This window comes from Oncorhynchus mykiss, chromosome 5 (genome assembly GCF_013265735.2).
Source record: "Oncorhynchus mykiss isolate Arlee chromosome 5, USDA_OmykA_1.1, whole genome shotgun sequence".
NCBI lineage: Eukaryota > Metazoa > Chordata > Actinopteri > Salmoniformes > Salmonidae > Oncorhynchus > Oncorhynchus mykiss.
Window position 1 is genome coordinate 72,174,391 of NC_048569.1, and position 17,444 is coordinate 72,191,834.

Here is a 17,444-nt window from a genome sequence, read left to right on the forward strand (position 1 = left end):
GTTAATATTGTGTGCTAGCCAGGCTCAGCAAGAGAAGATCCTGAAAAAGATTAATAGCCATGAGAACACAGTGCAGCATTTGGTGGATGCCTGGCACAGAGAGAGGCTCAGAGATATAGGATCAGTCATGATGTACCATATTTTGTACATTGATTTTATTTAACTAGGCAAGTCAATTAAGAATAAATTATTATTTACAGTGACAGCCTACCCTGGGCCAATTGTGCACCGTCCTATGGGACTCCCAATCACAGCCAAATTTGATACAGCCTGGAATCGAACCAGGGTGTCTGTAATGACACCTCAAGCACTGAATGAATAAAGTTGACTTCATAGCTTTTATTGGTAAGGTTGTCAATATGACTGTTGTGGAAAGCAGAAGTGTCAGGTTGAGAGTTATTGTGGAGACGGCAAAAGAGATATTGGGGGTAACAGATGTTAGTGTTGTAAATGGTTGTTGACATGCTGAACAATCCTAAGGGTGTAGTGTTTCAAGGTGATATACATAAAGTCTAATGTGTTTGGGGAGGTTTTCTTTTTTGGTGGGTTGGGACCTGGGTGTTAGGGATCTATTTGGGACCCATTCCCTAGAAGTTAGGGATCTATTTGGTTTAGAATTTTATTTTCATGGTAGTACAGAATTAATAAATGTGCATATTTCCGTTAGGGAACGCCTACTCTGAAGTGCGCATGTGCAATAACTCAATTAGCCTTTGCACTCCTTCTAAACAACGCATTTTTTTTTTTTTTTTACTTTGGAAAAGTGTAAAGTCTGTGTAAAGTGTCTACTCTGTTCGTAACCGGTTATAGTTTTGGGTACAGAAAACTGTATTGAGAGTATTTGTTCCATCGATGGGAAAATTAACCGAATCTCGGACAAAAATCCATATCGTTTCATAGTCTCCCACTGCCGGTCAATGGGCTTTGATAGTGAGTGGAAATGACAAGCGGATGCTTCACCTTTATACATCCTGTGAAATATATGTCTAATTGTTCTATTTGTGGCTCTATTCCCTCTAGTAACTGTCGAAATTGGATTTAAGCCAATTAAATACTCTACTAACAAAAAAGCTGTTAGAATAATAAGTGTATGTATGTCCCTTAAGGTCCTTGTGTAATGGGATGTTGTACCCCCCAGCCCGATTGTCCTTTGAATATTATTTGTATATACTTGTGTTCCCACATGTACTTGTTGTTAATTAAATATATATTATATATATATATTTTTTTTTAAACAGTCGCAATTGCTCTGCCCCAGCTTCCTGGTCTGTGGTCAGCTGATCAGAGAGCGCAGGGAGGATTGGAAAAGCATCTCTGTAGCAACCATCCTCAGTTGGATTTTTTTTTTTTGTAACATTTCTTTTAGAACGCGAAATAGAACATTGTGAGCCTGTATTTATTAACGAAGATAAACTAAGTTTGTTTGGTCGTCTGTATGCAAGATTGCGAATCTAGCAGGTAACGGTAGCATTAGTTTGCTTGCTAATTTTTTTTTCTACAGTGTGACTATGAAAGTCGTTACCAGCGGTCTGTGTCAGTGTCTGGATAATAATCTTAGCGAACGGTAGGCATAATAACCCAACAGATTTGATTCGATTGATAGCTTCATACAATTAGGTTGTATTTGTTGAATTCAAGTATTAATGATATTGCTAGCCAGCTAACTAACGTTACGCTGTTCCCAGCTGGTTGTCATCCTAGTTAGGTAACTAGCTACAGTTACCATTCACAGAAGACAAATATGTCTGTCTGGCTTTCTCGATATTTCGGGTTTAGCAAGCTAGGTACCGGGACTGCAAGATGGCATGGCTCACTCTATTCTTGATGACGAATTGCTGAGGATAGCTAACGTTAGCTAGTTGGCTGGTGTTGCACAATCAGTGTTGTTGATGATAAGGATTACATTGAACCAGTATCTGTGCTTAAGATGTTCTCTAACGCAAAGATACTGGTTCAGGATTACATGGTTATGTCATCAGAGGAGCTGTGCCAGTGTGGAAACTAGATTTTATTTAGTGCTAGCTAGATAATGTAATCCATTCAATATTGTGAGCATCAAATGGTAAACTGCAGTTTAGCTGTGCTACAGGGCCAGGTCCTGCTTCATGTCTTAGTGCCAGTCTCTTCCTCCTGTCCATAGACTAGGCTGTGAACTGTGCTTTCAGCCACATATAATATCAGAGTTCCACTTCCCTCAACAACAACAACAACTTTGATCATGGCTGCCTGAACCAGTTGTTTTAGGCTCTCTGTCATTTCCTCATTCCCCTTGTAGCTGATGAGCTTCTGCCATTTAGCCTAGATACTTGGCCTAGGCTATACCTTTTTCAGCTGATTCCTGTTTTTTCTAAGCTTGATTTTTAAATGCACAATCTGTTTCACTGTCTATAGGGCAATTCCATGCCAGCGTGAGCAGATTGTTTTTGTTTTTTTAAATCTCAGCTTGTTCTGTCAATTCTCACATATAAACTTAATTAGGAGGAAGGATGTTTGAACTGCGTTTTACATTTTTAATAAAATGATAATGAGTGGCCATTTTAGATCTATACATGCCTCCTGTAAGACCCTATGATCTGTGACACGTGCATGATACGGACAACTTCTTGGTGTCATTATACTCTATATTAGAGAGTACACTAAGTAGTCTGTCGAGATATTGAATATTACATATTCATTTATTCAACATCAAAACTATTAGATTAGATTTAGTTCATTTTAAGATGTATTGTTTGGAACAATATACTCTTTGGGTAAATAATATGTCTGCTAATTCTGAAGGTATGATTAACCTAATTGGCACCACCAACACAGTGAATGGGAAAATGGATTCAAAGGGAACTCCCTTTGCTGATGACTTGCTGAATGTGCAATCCTAAAGGAGGGCTGTGATTGATTGATTAATAACCTATAATGTCGATTTCTATGTTTTAAAATGGGTCGTACCAAAAGTACCAGAGGGCTCTGGAAATTTGACGGTTGAAGAGTTTTGTTACAAAAAATGTCAAAGAATAGGCATAATCAGAAAGGATGGTTTTGAGATTCATATTTTATATATTTTTTGTATTTCAGAATCTACACAAACTCCATATTTGAGTGAACACTACAGAGCCCTCTAACTCAACTCTGGACCTCGAAGCCAGCCAGTTCCGCTGCCTTTTTTTCATTCTTCCCCTCTAATCAGGGACTGATTTAGACCTGGGACACCAGCTGTGTGCAATTAATTACAGGAAACCAGCACGCTCTGGACCCTGTAGGGTTAGAGTTGAGTACTTCTGCAATAGAGTTTAATGACACCAAAATGTTGTCTGTATCGTGTACAGTTCACAGGTTATCATGTACAGGTCATAGGGTCTTACAGGAGGGCATGTATAGGTCTAAAAAGGGCCTAAAAATTTTAATTTCATCATGATTTTCCCCCCCAAAATTGTTTGTGATACAAATGTTAAAAGCATGTTAAACATCCTTCCTCCCAATTAAGTTCTGATAAGAGAATTGCTGGAACAATGTGAGTGACTACAAATATTTTCCCTGGTGTGGAATCACCCCAATACAATCGAGTGTGAAACTTAACAAACACCCTCCTCTACATCTCGCTCCTCTCATCCTACTCTTCTTCATTGATTTTTGGATGAACAAAACATCTTACCTGAAGTAGATGTTACAGATTGTGCCTTTTTTAAAGTGCTTCTTTCAAAGCTGCCTACTTGCATATCTGCAACCCAGATTTGCTAGCTTGGCTTTTCTTTCTTCTTCTTTTCTTTTCTGTGCATCTCTCTCTCTTTACCCCTGCCACTCTCTCCTCTATTTACCGGAACGTTCCGCTCCTGGCCATGGAACGTCCCTTTACCAACTGCCCTGCCAGAAGGAGACGCTGAGAAAAGCAACAGTTTCATTCTGAGCTGGATTCAATGGTACATAAGGGGCAGGAGAGATGGGCTCGGGGTAGAAGCTGTGAGGAGAGATGGGGTGTGTTTAGACAAATTTGTCTAAAATTATACCTTGAATTTATTCAGTTAAATTCATTAAATCTTTATTCCCCTATGGGCAATTCATGTGCAGCATAAAATAATGAAACAAGCGATGGGTTTGACTTCTGTGAGGCGGAGCCTTGCCTAGCTCTCTCTTCTCACAGAAAAGCATTTGGATTCAAATCAAATCAAAATCAAATTTTATTTGTCACATACACATGGTTAGCAGATGTTAATGCGAGTGTAGCGAAATGCTTGTGCTTCTAGTTCCGACAATGCAGTAATAACCAACAAGTAATCTAACTAACAATTCCAAAACTACTGTCTTGTACACAGTGTAAGGGGATAAAGAATATGTACATAAGGATATATGAATGAGTGATGGTACAGAGCAGCATAGGCAAGATACAGTAGATGGTATCGAGTACAGTATATACATATGAGATGAGTATGTAAACAAAGTGGCATAGTTAAAGTGGCTAGTGATACATGTATTACATAAGGATACAGTCGATGATATAGAGTACAGTATATACGTATGCCTATGAGATGAATAATGTAGGGTAAGTAACATTATATAAGGTAGCATTGTTTAAAGTGGCTAGTGATATATTTACATCATTTCCATCAATTCCCATTATTAAAGTGGCTGGAGTTGAGTCAGTGTCAGTGTGTTGGCAGCAGCCACTCAATGTTAGTGGTGGCTGTTTAACAGTCTGATGGCCTTGAGATAGAAGCTGTTTTTCAGTCTCTCGGTCCCAGCTTTGATGCACCTGTACTGACCTCGCCTTCTGGATGATAGCGGGGTGAACAGGCAGTGGCTCGGGTGGTTGATGTCCTTGATGATCTTTATGGCCTTCCTGTGACATCGGGTGGTGTAGGTGTCCTGGAGGGCAGGTAGTTTGCCCCCAGTGATGCGTTGTGCAGACCTCACCACCCTCTGGAGAGCCTTACGGTTGAGGGCGGAGCAGTTGCCGTACCAGGCGGTGATACAGCCCGCCAGGATGCTCTCGATTGTGCATCTGTAGAAGTTTGTGAGTGCTTTTGGTGACAAGCCAAATTTCTTCAGCCTCCTGAGGTTGAAGAGGCGCTGCTGCGCCTTCTTCACAATGCTGTCTGTGTGAGTGGACCAATTCAGTTTGTCTGTGATGTGTATGCCGAGGAACTTAAAACTTGATACCCTCTCCACTACTGTTCCATCGATGTGGATAGGGGGGTGTTCCTCTGCTGTTTCCTGAAGTCCACAATCATCTCCTTAGTTTTGTTGACGTTGAGTGTGAGGTTATTTTCCTGACACCACACTCCGAGGGCCCTCACCTCCTCCCTGTAGGCCGTCTCGTCGTTCTTGGTAATCAAGCCTACCACTGTTGTGTCGTCCGCAAACTTGATGATTGAGTTGGAGGCGTGCGTGGCCACACAGTCGTGGGTGAACAGGGAGTACAGGAGAGGGCTCAGAACGCACCCTTGTGGGGCCCCAGTGTTGAGGATCAGCGGGGAGGAGATGTTGTTGCCTACCCTCACCACCTGGGGGCGGCCCGTCAGGAAGTCCAGTACCCAGTTGCACAGGGCGGGGTCGAGACCCAGGGTCTCGAGCTTGATGACGAGCTTGGAGGGTACTATGGTGTTGAATGCCGAGCTGTAGTCAATGAACAGCATTCTCACATAGGTATTCCTCTTGTCCAGATGGGTTAGGGCGGTGTGCAGTGTGGTTGAGATTGCATCGTCTGTGGACCTATTTGGGCGGTAAGCAAATTGGAGTGGGTCTAGGGTGTCAGGTAGGGTGGAGGTGATATGGTCCTTGACTAGTCTCTCAAAGCACTTCATGATGACGGAAGTGAGTGCTACGGGGCGGTAGTCGTTTAGCTCAGTTACCTTAGCTTTCTTGGGAACAGGAACAATGGTGGCCCTCTTGAAGCATGTGGGAACAGCAGACTGGTATAGGGATTGATTGAATATGTCCGTAAACTCACCGGCCAGCTGGTCTGCGCATGCTCTGAGGGCGCGGCTGGGGATGCCGTCTGGGCCTGCAGCCTTGCGAGGGTTAACACGTTTAAATGTCTTACTCACCTCGGCTGCAGTGAAGGAGAGACCGCATGTTTTCGTTGCAGGCCGTGTCAGTGGCACTGTATTGTCCTCAAAGCGGGCAAAAAAGTTATTTAGTCTGCCTGGGAGCAGGACATCCTGGTCCGTGACTGGGCTGGATTTCTTCCTGTAGTCCGTGATTGACTGTAGACCCTGCCACATGCCTCTTGTGTCTGAGCCGTTGAATTGAGATTCTACTTTGTCTCTGTACTGACGCTTAGCTTGTTTGATAGCCTTGCGGAGGGAATAGCTGCACTGTTTGTATTCGGTCATGTTACCAGACACCTTGCCCTGATTAAAAGCAGTGGTTCGCGCTTTCAGTTTCACGCGAATGCTGCCATCAATCCACGGTTTCTGGTTAGGGAATGTTTTAATCGTTGCTATGGGAACGACATCTTCAACGCACGTTCTAATGAACTCACACACCGAATCAGCGTATTCGTCAATGTTGTTATCTGACGCAATACGAAACATGTCCCAGTCCACGTGGTGGAAGCAGTCTTGGAGTGTGGAGTCAGCTTGGTCGGACCAGCGTTGGACAGACCTCAGCGTGGGAGCCTCTTGTTTTAGTTTCTGTCTGTAGGCAGGGATCAACAAAATGGAGTCGTGGTCAGCTTTTCCGAAAGGGGGGCAGGGCAGGGCCTTATATGCGTCGCGGAAGTTAGAGTAACAATGATCCAAGGTCTTTCTACCCCTGGTTGCGCAATCGATATGCTGATAAAATTTAGGGAGTCTTGTTTTCAGATTAGCCTTGTTAAAATCCCCAGCTACAATGAATGCAGCCTCCGGATGAATGGTTTCCAGTTTGCAAAGAGTTAAATAAAGTTCGTTCAGAGCCATCGATGTGTCTGCTTGGGGGGGATATATACGGCTGTGATTATAATCGAAGAGAATTCTCTTGGTAGATAATGCGGTCTACATTTGATTGTGAGGAATTCTAAATCAGGTGAACAGAAGGATTTGAGTTCCTGTATGTTTCTTTCATCACACCATGTCGCGTTAGTCATAAGGCATACGCCCCCGCCCCTCTTCTTACCAGAAAGATGTTTGTTTCTGTCTGCGCGATGCGTGGAGAAACCCGTTGGCTGCACCGCTTCGGATAGAGTCTCTCCAGTGAGCCACGTTTCCGTGAAGCAAAGAACGTTACAGTCTCTGATGTCCCTCTGGAATGCTACCCTTGCTCGGATTTCATCAACCTTGTTGTCAAGAGACTGGACATTGGCAAGAAGAATGCTAGGGAGTGGTGCACGGTGTGCCCGTCTCCGGAGTCTGACCAGAAGACCGCCTCATTTCCCTCTTTTTCGGAGTTGTTTTTATTTGGGGTCGCTGCATGGAATCCACTCCGTTGTCCTGTTTGTAAGGCAGAACACAGGATCCGCGTCGCGAAAAACATATTCTTGGTAGTACTGATGGTGAGTTGATGCTGATCTTATATTCAGTAGTTCTTCTCGACTGTATGTAATGAAACCTAAGATGACCTGGGGTACTAATGTAAGAAATAACACGTAAAAAAACAAAAAACTGCATAGTTTCCTAGGAACGTGAAGCGAGGCGGCCATCTCTGTCGGCGCCGGAAGTGAAACCATTTGATGTAGGCTGTATAAACAACAAGCTGTACAGGAGGCCTTTGTGCCCCACCTAAAACCACTGAACAGCAGGGGTTGTGTTGTAATGTTACTGGGGCTGAGTTTGATGCACAGCCAATCAACTGGTTGAGGAAGAGGGATGGTTGAGGCTAAATGGAGGAACAGCATGTTTTCTGCTCCGGGCCTCCGAGACAGGAATGAGGGAATAGAGATGGAGCAGTGAGCGGACACAGGAGCCCTCCCCTGAGTGAGCTGGGTTCCACAGCATAGCCAGCCAGCAGAGTTAAATCAAACTCTGCTCCCCATTAAAACTGCTCCCATGTTCCACCCCTCAAAAGGGAACAGGCAGGAGAGGAGAAACCCTGAATAACAACCAGGCCGCTCTGCTGAGATGGAACATTTAGTCCAACGCCACCACCCACGCATAAGTAGGCCTAACTCTCACAATTACATCCTGGCAAGCCTGACATAATCCCTACAGTCTTAGGGGTTAGGGGAAATGGTTTAAAAACCATGCTTGTTTAAAAACTCTATCCTAAATGAGTTCTACATGTTTTGAAGATTTAGGTGAAGTGTTTAGTTCCTCTCTGCTCTCACTCTCTTCATGGTGAGGCCAAGGCTGCAGTTATCGTTATCAGCCTGCAGCACTCACACACACCTCCCAACATGAGCGCGAGGGTCCCGTCTTCACTGCTCTGTTTGCTAAGTGACATATAGGCTGATACTGTAAGTAGGCTAGTTTCTGTTTGGTCAGTCCAGTCACAGAACACTTCACAACCCCAGGACCTAAACCCTTAGAGAGCAATACCTGAGTCTGCAGTGGCTTGGAGAAACTTAGAGAGGAACCAGGACCAGTCATAACTTTGAACCAACGTTTTTTTTAAAGTGTGTAAAAGAGTCAAGCATTCAGACCAGCTTTGTCATACTATATATTTTATGTGATAACCAAACTGGTGTTGAGGCCCACCTGAGTGTGTGCTTTGCTTGTTTGGTATTTGTCTGCAATTGGTATAATCACTGTAGCAGCAGTGGTCATCCGGAGGGCTTGCTGCAGGCTTTCATTTCCAGCCCATCACTTACACGCCTGATTCTACTAATAACGACTTATCCTTGATTAGTTTAAACAATGTTAGTGCTGGGCTGGAGAAAAAGCTTGCACCCCAGTAGGACCAGGGTTTCTGCTGAACTGTATCATTAATATGTGTGTGAGGTTTGTAACCGGTGTGTTCCTCCTCCTGTCCTACAGAGGGAGCCAGAGCCGGAGGAGCAACCTGAAGACGCCATCATGCCTCCCAAATTCAAACGACACCTCAATGATGAAGAGGTCACGGGATCCATATGCAGCGAGAGGGTGAGATACGGGTGGAGGGAGGGATGGAGCAAGGTTCAAGGGTTTTTATTAGTTACATTTACAAAAACATTTCCCAAGTGCAAACTTATTTAAGACGGGGTGGAGAGAGCGGTTGAGAGCGTGATTATTGTTTTATTTCACTGTAGAGCCTCTAACCCTTCTCAGTATTCCTTAACCAACCATTTAGTTCCATCTCCCACGCAGAAATATATATTTTTTATTAGCTTATGTAAGCAAAACAGAAAATAGATTAGATGTTGCATGGTTTCTCAATGATCATGTAATTGATTTGATTTGCCTCCATGTCATTGTATTCCGTATCAGTGGTGGTGTGTCTGACCCCTGACATCTAACCTTTGCCCCATCACAGAGGAACCTGCTGGAGGAAGACTCTGATGAAGAGGATGACTTCTTCCTGTGAGTAAAACATTAGTGTGTTTGACTGAATTGACCGCCTATTTCTTATACAGTGCTGTGTATGTGGAGGTACAGATTCTTTGTATGTTTCTTTCAGGAGGGGACCAACTGGACCCAGATTTGGAGCTGGAAGTGACAAAATCAGACAGTAAGTGTGTATCACATGACGTGTGTGTGTGTTTGGGATGGGGGGCACGAGTCTACACTCTTATATTTGAAATTATGAACGAAAGATGTAATTCTGTTTTTGTTAATATTCTCTGCTTTTCTGAACCATCAACAAATCTGACAAAAAATGTTTATGAGTTCTTTGATTCATTATTTTATTGAAGAACTACATATGTTTCTGTGGAACTGCTGAACACAGTTGATTTAGATGGTTCTGAATATATTGCCTCTTAGTAGTACTGCCTCTTATTGGAACCCTCGCTGTTACCAAGTTAGAGGTAATCTTTTGGGCAACAGGTGTTCTAGCGATTGGTCTGACTTTTCAACACCAACAAACAGTTGTAACTTTTTATTGGTAGCAGATAGGGCTGTGGCGGTCATTCATGAAATGTGTCAGACGGTTATTGTCAAGCACAATGTTGCCCGTCTCACACGTTTAGCATCTTCAGGCCTCCACACGTACACGCTGCTGCTGCGTGCCTTTGGAACATCTGCATTTTAACAAGTCTAATGAATTCATTTGAATATAAACCATAAAATACATCCATTATTTTAGGTAGGCAAAGAAACATTGTGATATGAAAAAAATGTATTTCAGATGAATTGAATATGAGTTGGCCTGTTACTGTATGTTATCTGGCTATGTGCCATGCCACAGGCTGTAGGCTTGTTCATTTAGCAGACAGGATATGCTTAAGTCCCGTGTCATTATTTTATATGATTTGATAGTAAGAAGAATATAATTGAACTTAGCTGAATAAAATCGAAAGGCTATTTTCCCCATTCTGCAGCGCGTGCTCATATGAAGGTCATGTTGAGCGTAAAAGTGATCATTTGAAACCGGTCCTATAGGCTACGCTAGATTTAGAGTTATTTAGCAACTTTAGTTGTTAATGATACAAACCTTTATACGTTTTGATTTCTAAGACATTCTATGTGCTGCATGATTCAACTATAGGCTATTGATGATTTGAGAAAGTCGCAAAAAAAGCTTAGGCTCTGTTGCTTGCATCAGGCTGCACACAATGTTCTCTCATCAAGTGACCATATCACCGTCAGACTATTCTTAATATTGTCTTCACTAGTATGTTAAATTAGTTTAGATTTAGAATGGCCCATTATCAAATGGACAGGGGAAAAATACATGTCAAATGGACAGGGGAAAAATACATGTAAAATGGACAGGGGAAAAATACATGTAAAATGGGCAGGGGAAAAATACATGTCAAATGGACAGGGGAAAAATACATGTAAAATGGGCAGGGGAAAAATACATGTCAAATGGACAGGGGAAAATACATGTCAAATGGGCAGGGGAAAAATACATGTCAAATGGACAGGGGAAAATACATGTCAAATGGGCAGGGGAAAAATACATGTAAAATGGGCAGGGGAAAAATACATGTAAAATGGGCAGGGGAAAAATACATGTCAAATGGGCAGGGGAAAAATACATGTCAAATGGACAGGGGAAAATACATGTCAAATGGGCAGGGGAAAAATACATGTAAAATGGGCAGGGGAAAAATACATGTCAAATGGGCAGGGGAAAAATACATGTCAAATGGGCAGGGGAAAAATACATGTCAAATGGACAGGGGAAAAATACATGTCAAATGGGCAGGGGAAAAATACATGTAAAATGGACAGGGGAAAAATACATGTCAAATGGACAGGGGAAAAATACATGTAAAATGGGCAGGGGAAAAATACATGTAAAATGGGCAGGGGAAAAATACATGTAAAATGGGCAGGGGAAAAATACATGTAAAATGGGCAGGGGAAAAATACATGTCAAATGGACAGGGGAAAAATACATGTCAAATGGACAGGGGAAAAATACATGTAAAATGGGCAGGGGAAAAATACATGTCAAATGGACAGGGGAAAAATACATGTAAAATGGGCAGGGGAAAAATACATGTCAAATGGACAGGGGAAAAATACATGTAAAATGGGCAGGGGAAAAATACATGTAAAATGGGCAGGGGAAAAATACATGTAAAATGGGCAGGGGAAAAATACATGTCAAATGGACAGGGGAAAAATACATGTAAAATGGGCAGGGGAAAAATACATGTAAAATGGGCAGGGGAAAAATACATGTAAAATGGGCAGGGGAAAAATACATGTCAAATGGACAGGGGAAAAATACATGTAAAATGGGCAGGGGAAAAATACATGTCAAATGGGCAGGGGAAAAATACATGTCAAATGGGCAGGGGAAAAATACATGTCAAATGGGCAGGGGAAAAATACATGTCAAATGGGCAGGGGAAAAATACATGTCAAATGGGCAGGGGAAAATACATGTCAAATGGACAGGGGAAAAATACATGTAAAATGCTTATGCAGTCGAATAGCGAATGGACGCTGCTTTCCCATCTGTTCGTTAGTGTAGGATACTCCGGGTGTTTCACTCCATGCAGCAAACATTGTTTGAGGAGCATGCAACCTCTCACTGCACGACAGGTGATATTCCGACAAAACTCTCAAAACCCCAACCTTGTTCCTGCAGCTGCCAATTGCTTAATTTGGGAAACCAAGTGAAATCTGTCGGGAAAGTAACATGTTTTCACAACGAAACATATTTCATTAAACTGTTGACAGCTACTCTCTCTGCTTGCTTGAGAAAGGAATGGAGGAGAAAGGGGATGAGATGGAAAAGCACAGTGGTGATATATTCTGCAGCTAAAGGTAGCCAAATGTGTCACCCTATTAATTATGAAATTATTTTTAAAAGTCCTATTACTAGGCCATTCAAAATCAAATATAAATGCACTATTGTAGGCTAACTCTGTAAGCCACCCTGCATAATCAATGAACCAACAGCATCACCTAGGCCTATACGTTCTCTCTCAGACTCATGAATAGAAACTTTAAAGTGTAGCATAAGGTAACCAGTTCATCTAGTATCATAATAATACAGTCCACACTCAAAGGTGATTACTAGAATTTGAATAATTTTGGAGTATAGGCTAGACCAATTAAACATATTAAATCAGTTTTTTATTTTATTTTTTTAAATATATATGTTTCTGTGCTGCATAATATGCATAGGCTATGTGTTGTATAAGGAACTGCACAATCATCATTGTAATATTTTTTCAGTCTTGGGCACATATATAGGTCTATGTGTATGTATAAGCTCTAATATGTGTATGTATAAGCTCTAATATGTGTATGGGTGTCTTGAATTAACCATTACCTTTTGAAAGTGCTGTCTATTTCGTTGTTAGGCTTTGAGTTGGATACTACCAACACATGTCCTGAGTGCATAAGAGGAGATTACGGTGAATGGTCACGTGGAATTTTACTGTGGTCATGACTGCCGGCGTGGCGGTAATACGGTCACCGCAACAGCCCTAGTATCAGATAATTCTGCTCTGATTCCGGATTTGAATAGCAGAGAAGTAGATCAAGATGTCACACACTTAATGTTTTGTCTAAAGTGCTATGAAAGTGGTGAAAAATGTGAGTTTGTAAAAAGTTAGAGAATTTGGTTTATGCGGCTACTAAAACAGCTGTATCGTTAGATTGGTAGAAGATATTTTTGAACTGATTTCAGATTTGAATAGCAGAGAAATATAGGAATATTTCATATGCTCTAATTTGTGGATAAAGTAACTGATTTGTGTCATGTTGCATTCACAGTGACTGGAATGTTGGAAGTCATGTTGTCACAATGGAAGCTTTAGAATGTTGAAGAAACCCCATAGAAGTGGATGAAGTTTAATAAAAGTTTTAAAAGTATAGATAGTATCAGAAAGCTGTATACATACACACTATTCCAGACTAGTCTGCAAGTTTTAAAGTTTCTATCTTAAACGGTGTAAGAGGCAAAGCACTGTAAAGAATAGTATAACTAGGTCAGAAAGTGGTACAATATTTAAAGTGGAACTGACAGCATTTTAACTACTTTGCAGATATGAAACAACCAGACATATCAGTAAAAACATATAAAATTCCTAGTTTATGCTTCAAAACCAACTTTATAAGAGGTTTTAAAACTAGGTTATATTTTCCTCAAACTTCCATGACGCACACTAAGGCATTGTTGGCAGACTGATTGGATCCAGTTCAATGCATGATTCATATAATTCACCAAATGATTTCTTGGTAGTCCAAAAAATATTGCTATCGGGTTGTAAATCACAGCTGGTCTGACACGTTGTTTGCTGCCTCAATGACTCAATATTTTAAACAATAATGGGAGGCTATAACGAAGGCTGGCAATGTCAATACAATCAAACTAGCAAGGGCAATGATCACAAGTCGGTCACAATGTGTTTAATAGGCTACGTGTCAAACACAAGGCCCGCGGTCCGAATAGGACAAACAAGCGAGTATAAATGAGTCATCTACTAGTTACAGCCTGATGTGCTCGCATGGGTGAATTCAACTTCAGCTGCACTGCTTTCATGTGTCAGATTTACAGCGGAGGGAAAGTGTACAGACACATGCCACAGTCCTAGCTACTAAAATGGGGCAGTCTGGCTTTGGTTTTTAGAGCTTGACAATGAATAACCATAAAACTAAACCTGCAACAAAACACCATACAGCAATGCTGCATTCAACTGCACCGGTGATCCATGCAGTGCAAATGTTTAAATGTTACAACAACCTATGTTTTTGTTATTTAGAGTTATTAAAAACTCTTTGATTTGGGTCACAGCATATTATGCAGATCTGCAAGTATAGCAGCAAAGGCTGGACAAATATGATTTCTCTGTTTTTGTTTTAATATGTTAATGCTATATACAGCATCTTTATATACATAAGTGGACAGGGACATAGCAGGCAAGTTCCCATTCAGTTGTGGGTTGGGACAAGCATGCATTGGCAGGCAAGCTGCAGAAGAACGAGCAGGCTACTATTCCCCATCTTTTATCAGTGCAGTTTTGACGGCAAACTAACTAAAAAGTTTGATAGTGTTAATCTAATGTTCCCTCGTTGGATTTTTAGCTAATCTCGCTCTGGCTAGCATTAGTTGTTGATCTTGTTGATGTGTATAAGCAACTGAGGTTGTTTGATCAATAAGACTGTGACGTTTCTAAATGTAGGAGGACACCCGAGGTATTTACAGAAGTCCATTCAGGTGGCGAATGTGTTCTAATGCTCTGAAGTCGCGCTGTTGCTACTGCCTGTAAACACAGTCCAGTTAAAAGTGAATGATGGCAGGCCTGTAGGTCAGAATCCACCTTCATCAGGAAAATCTCCTGGATGTACTTCTCTACCTTTGCCTTGAGCTGTTCCTTTGCTTTCTTCTCCTCCAAAGCCTGAGTGTCCATCTTGGCCCCACTCTTCATTAGGTTCAATTCCTGGGTGATACTGATCAGATTGGCCTTCAGATATGCCATCAACTGGTCAGCCTCATAATAAAAGACTTTCAATACCATCTTATGTCAGTAGATCCTGTATAGTTAGGGTCTGAGTCTTGATCTGAATATGTTTCTTCACGACCTGCCTTCTGAACTTTAAAGTAGGATGCGGGTTGCCCTCTGGTGTGACTGGCCGGAATATCTCCTTCTTGGGACCATTGTTAGGCACAGTGACTCTGGATCTAATGGAAGGCAATGGCGTCTTTGTGGCCATTTTGGCTCCATGGACTGCCTTCAATGGCTTGGCACTATGGAGGAAGATGTCTTCCACTACACATTGGTCTCAATGGGTCGCAGTGGCTTCTGAATGTGAGGAAAACTATCCTTCCCTGTCTGCTGATATGTTGGAGCTGCATGCAGTCCTCGACGAATCCCATTGCAGATAGCACTCTTCTGCACTACTGGGATTCTGGAAGGAGGATGTGGCTTATTTTCCCCTGTCACAATCTTTCACACTGCCTTCAAACTGGCAATTTGTTGCAGAGCACACTTTCTTCAGTCAACTCCAGTACTGGGATTATTTTGGAAGGATGCGAGGTGTGATGAACCTTCTGGTTGAGCTCAGGAAGCTTCTCGGTGGCCCTGGGTTGAGGTGGTGGGGCAGGATGAAGGGAGTTGGTACTGGCAGCACCAAGGTTCCCTATTGAAGCATTATCTTCTTGTATCGGCTGCAGGATTCTCCTCAGCATCAATGTTATGGACAGTCATCTTTCACACCTTGTTCTGCAACCTCAACTTTTCGTCTAGGAACACGTTCTATATTTTATGGTGGGCTGCTGTAATAACTATGTCTCAGGTGGAATCTGAGATTGTCTTCTTGATACTGGTGTTCTATGTTCAGTATTCAGTCACCAGAATGTTCAAAGGGAATGTTTGGAATGTATTGATCAGTGGTGACATAGCTGTCTCACATAGACTTACAATGACATTCTGTGCTTATGTAGTTGTGATGTCATAATGGACCAATACTTCTGAAAATGGTGAATAATATGACTTACCTGTGTTGAACTGCTTGCCCTCATATCTAAACATGGCACCTTTAATTGAGGGGGAAAAGTATTACTGTACTCACTGAAATCATATAACAGATTGTATATCAAATTATTTTGTAATCTGACAATGGAGTGTGTCTCTGTGTGCATGCGTGCGCATGAGCGTATGTGTGCTCCCCACACACACCCCAGTACTGGCAGAGTTCAGACAGAGAGCCCAGCCCACAGACTGTGTTGGAATAAATTAACAGAGTCTAACATTGTTTACCAGTGTTCTGATTATTATGTAACACTACCTTTTAGTGTTGTTTACATCATTGGGTAGTAAGGCTGCTAGTCTTTGAAGACGTGTAGTGTGTTTTTCCATATTCGCGACAGCAGCACAGAGCAATAGAGAACAGCGCAGGACATTGTTAAGACGGATTGGCACCAGACTCTCCTGTTCCCCTCTCTTACATAATCATCAGCCCAGTTTTAACTTTTCCAAAAGTTAAATTCTTCTGCAACACATACTATTTCTTTCCCTCTCCCTCATTCTGTGTGTGTGTGTGTGTGTGTGTGTGTGTGTGTGTGTGTGTGTGTGTGTGTGTGTGTGTGTGTGTGTGCGCGCGCGCCATAGCAGGATCAGCTGGGCACAGGTGAGGGTAGTGGTCAGTCTAAGTGTGGTCCAGGACCGTGGGAGAAAGGACATCTACTCTAATTTTATTGGTCAGATGAAGTGAAATGCTTGTGTTCCTAGCTCCAACAGTGCAGTAATATCTAACAGTACACACACATCTAAAAGTAAAATAATGGAATTAAGAATTATTTAACTATTATGACGAGCATTGTCTGAGTGGTATTGATTAGAATAGAGTAAAACCGGTTCAGCCCCTGGTTCGACCGTGATCTGGCAGAGTTGCTCCACCTCAAGAACACCATTTGGTTAAAGGCTCAGCACATGCATACTCAGGCTGACTGGCTCTCGTTCAGGCAAATGAGAAATAAGTGCATTCAGGGTATCTGGAAGGCCAAAGTTAGTTACTTTAAGGAACAGTTCTCTCTCTCTGGGTCTAACTCCAAGAAGTTCTGAAAAATGGTGAAAGACCTGGAGAATTAACCCTCCTCCTCACAGCTGCCCATGTCCCTTACTGTTTGTGATGTGGTTGTTACTGGCTGAGCTCTTTAATCACACAAAACATTGTCAGGATTCCTATTCGACTCCGCCATGCCTTCTTGCCTGTCCAACACTTCCTAATCCCTCAGCCCTTTTAATGCAACTACCCCTGATTCTCCTCCCTCTCTTTCCCCTGCCCCGCTACACGGTTTCTCCCTGCAGGCAGTCACTCAGTCTAAGGTGCTATAAGAACTCCTTAAACTTGACCCCCCAAAAAATATCTGGGTCAGATGGTTTACATCCTTTCTTCTATAAGGTTGCAGCCTCTATCATCCCCTCATCCATCTCTCACCTTTTATAACCTGTCTCTGGGGAGGTTCCCAGTTCTTGGAAGGCAGCCACG

General features: G+C 42.2%; 1 protein-coding gene across 5 annotated transcripts in view; it reads left to right on the top strand.

Moving 5' to 3' along the window:
- The first annotated feature begins 726 nt into the window (after positions 1-726).
- LOC110524504 (vesicle-associated membrane protein 4) overlaps positions 727-17,444 on the top strand; it is a 34,545-nt gene continuing 17,827 nt past the window's right edge. Inside the window, exons 1-5 of one of the 5 annotated variants that reach the window (XM_021604220.2) lie at positions 1,251-1,458; positions 3,070-3,911; positions 8,883-8,987; positions 9,358-9,404; positions 9,502-9,552. In XM_021604220.2, coding sequence (XP_021459895.2) covers positions 3,909-3,911; positions 8,883-8,987; positions 9,358-9,404; positions 9,502-9,552 — 206 coding nt within the window. In that variant the 5' untranslated portion in view covers positions 1,251-1,458; positions 3,070-3,908. Of the gene's footprint in view, positions 931-1,250; positions 1,565-3,069; positions 3,912-8,349; positions 8,522-8,882; positions 8,988-9,357; positions 9,405-9,501; positions 9,553-17,444 lie in introns of those variants that run through there. The other 4 variants (XM_021604223.2, XM_021604222.2, XM_021604221.2 and 1 more) reach the window with 4 other exon arrangements.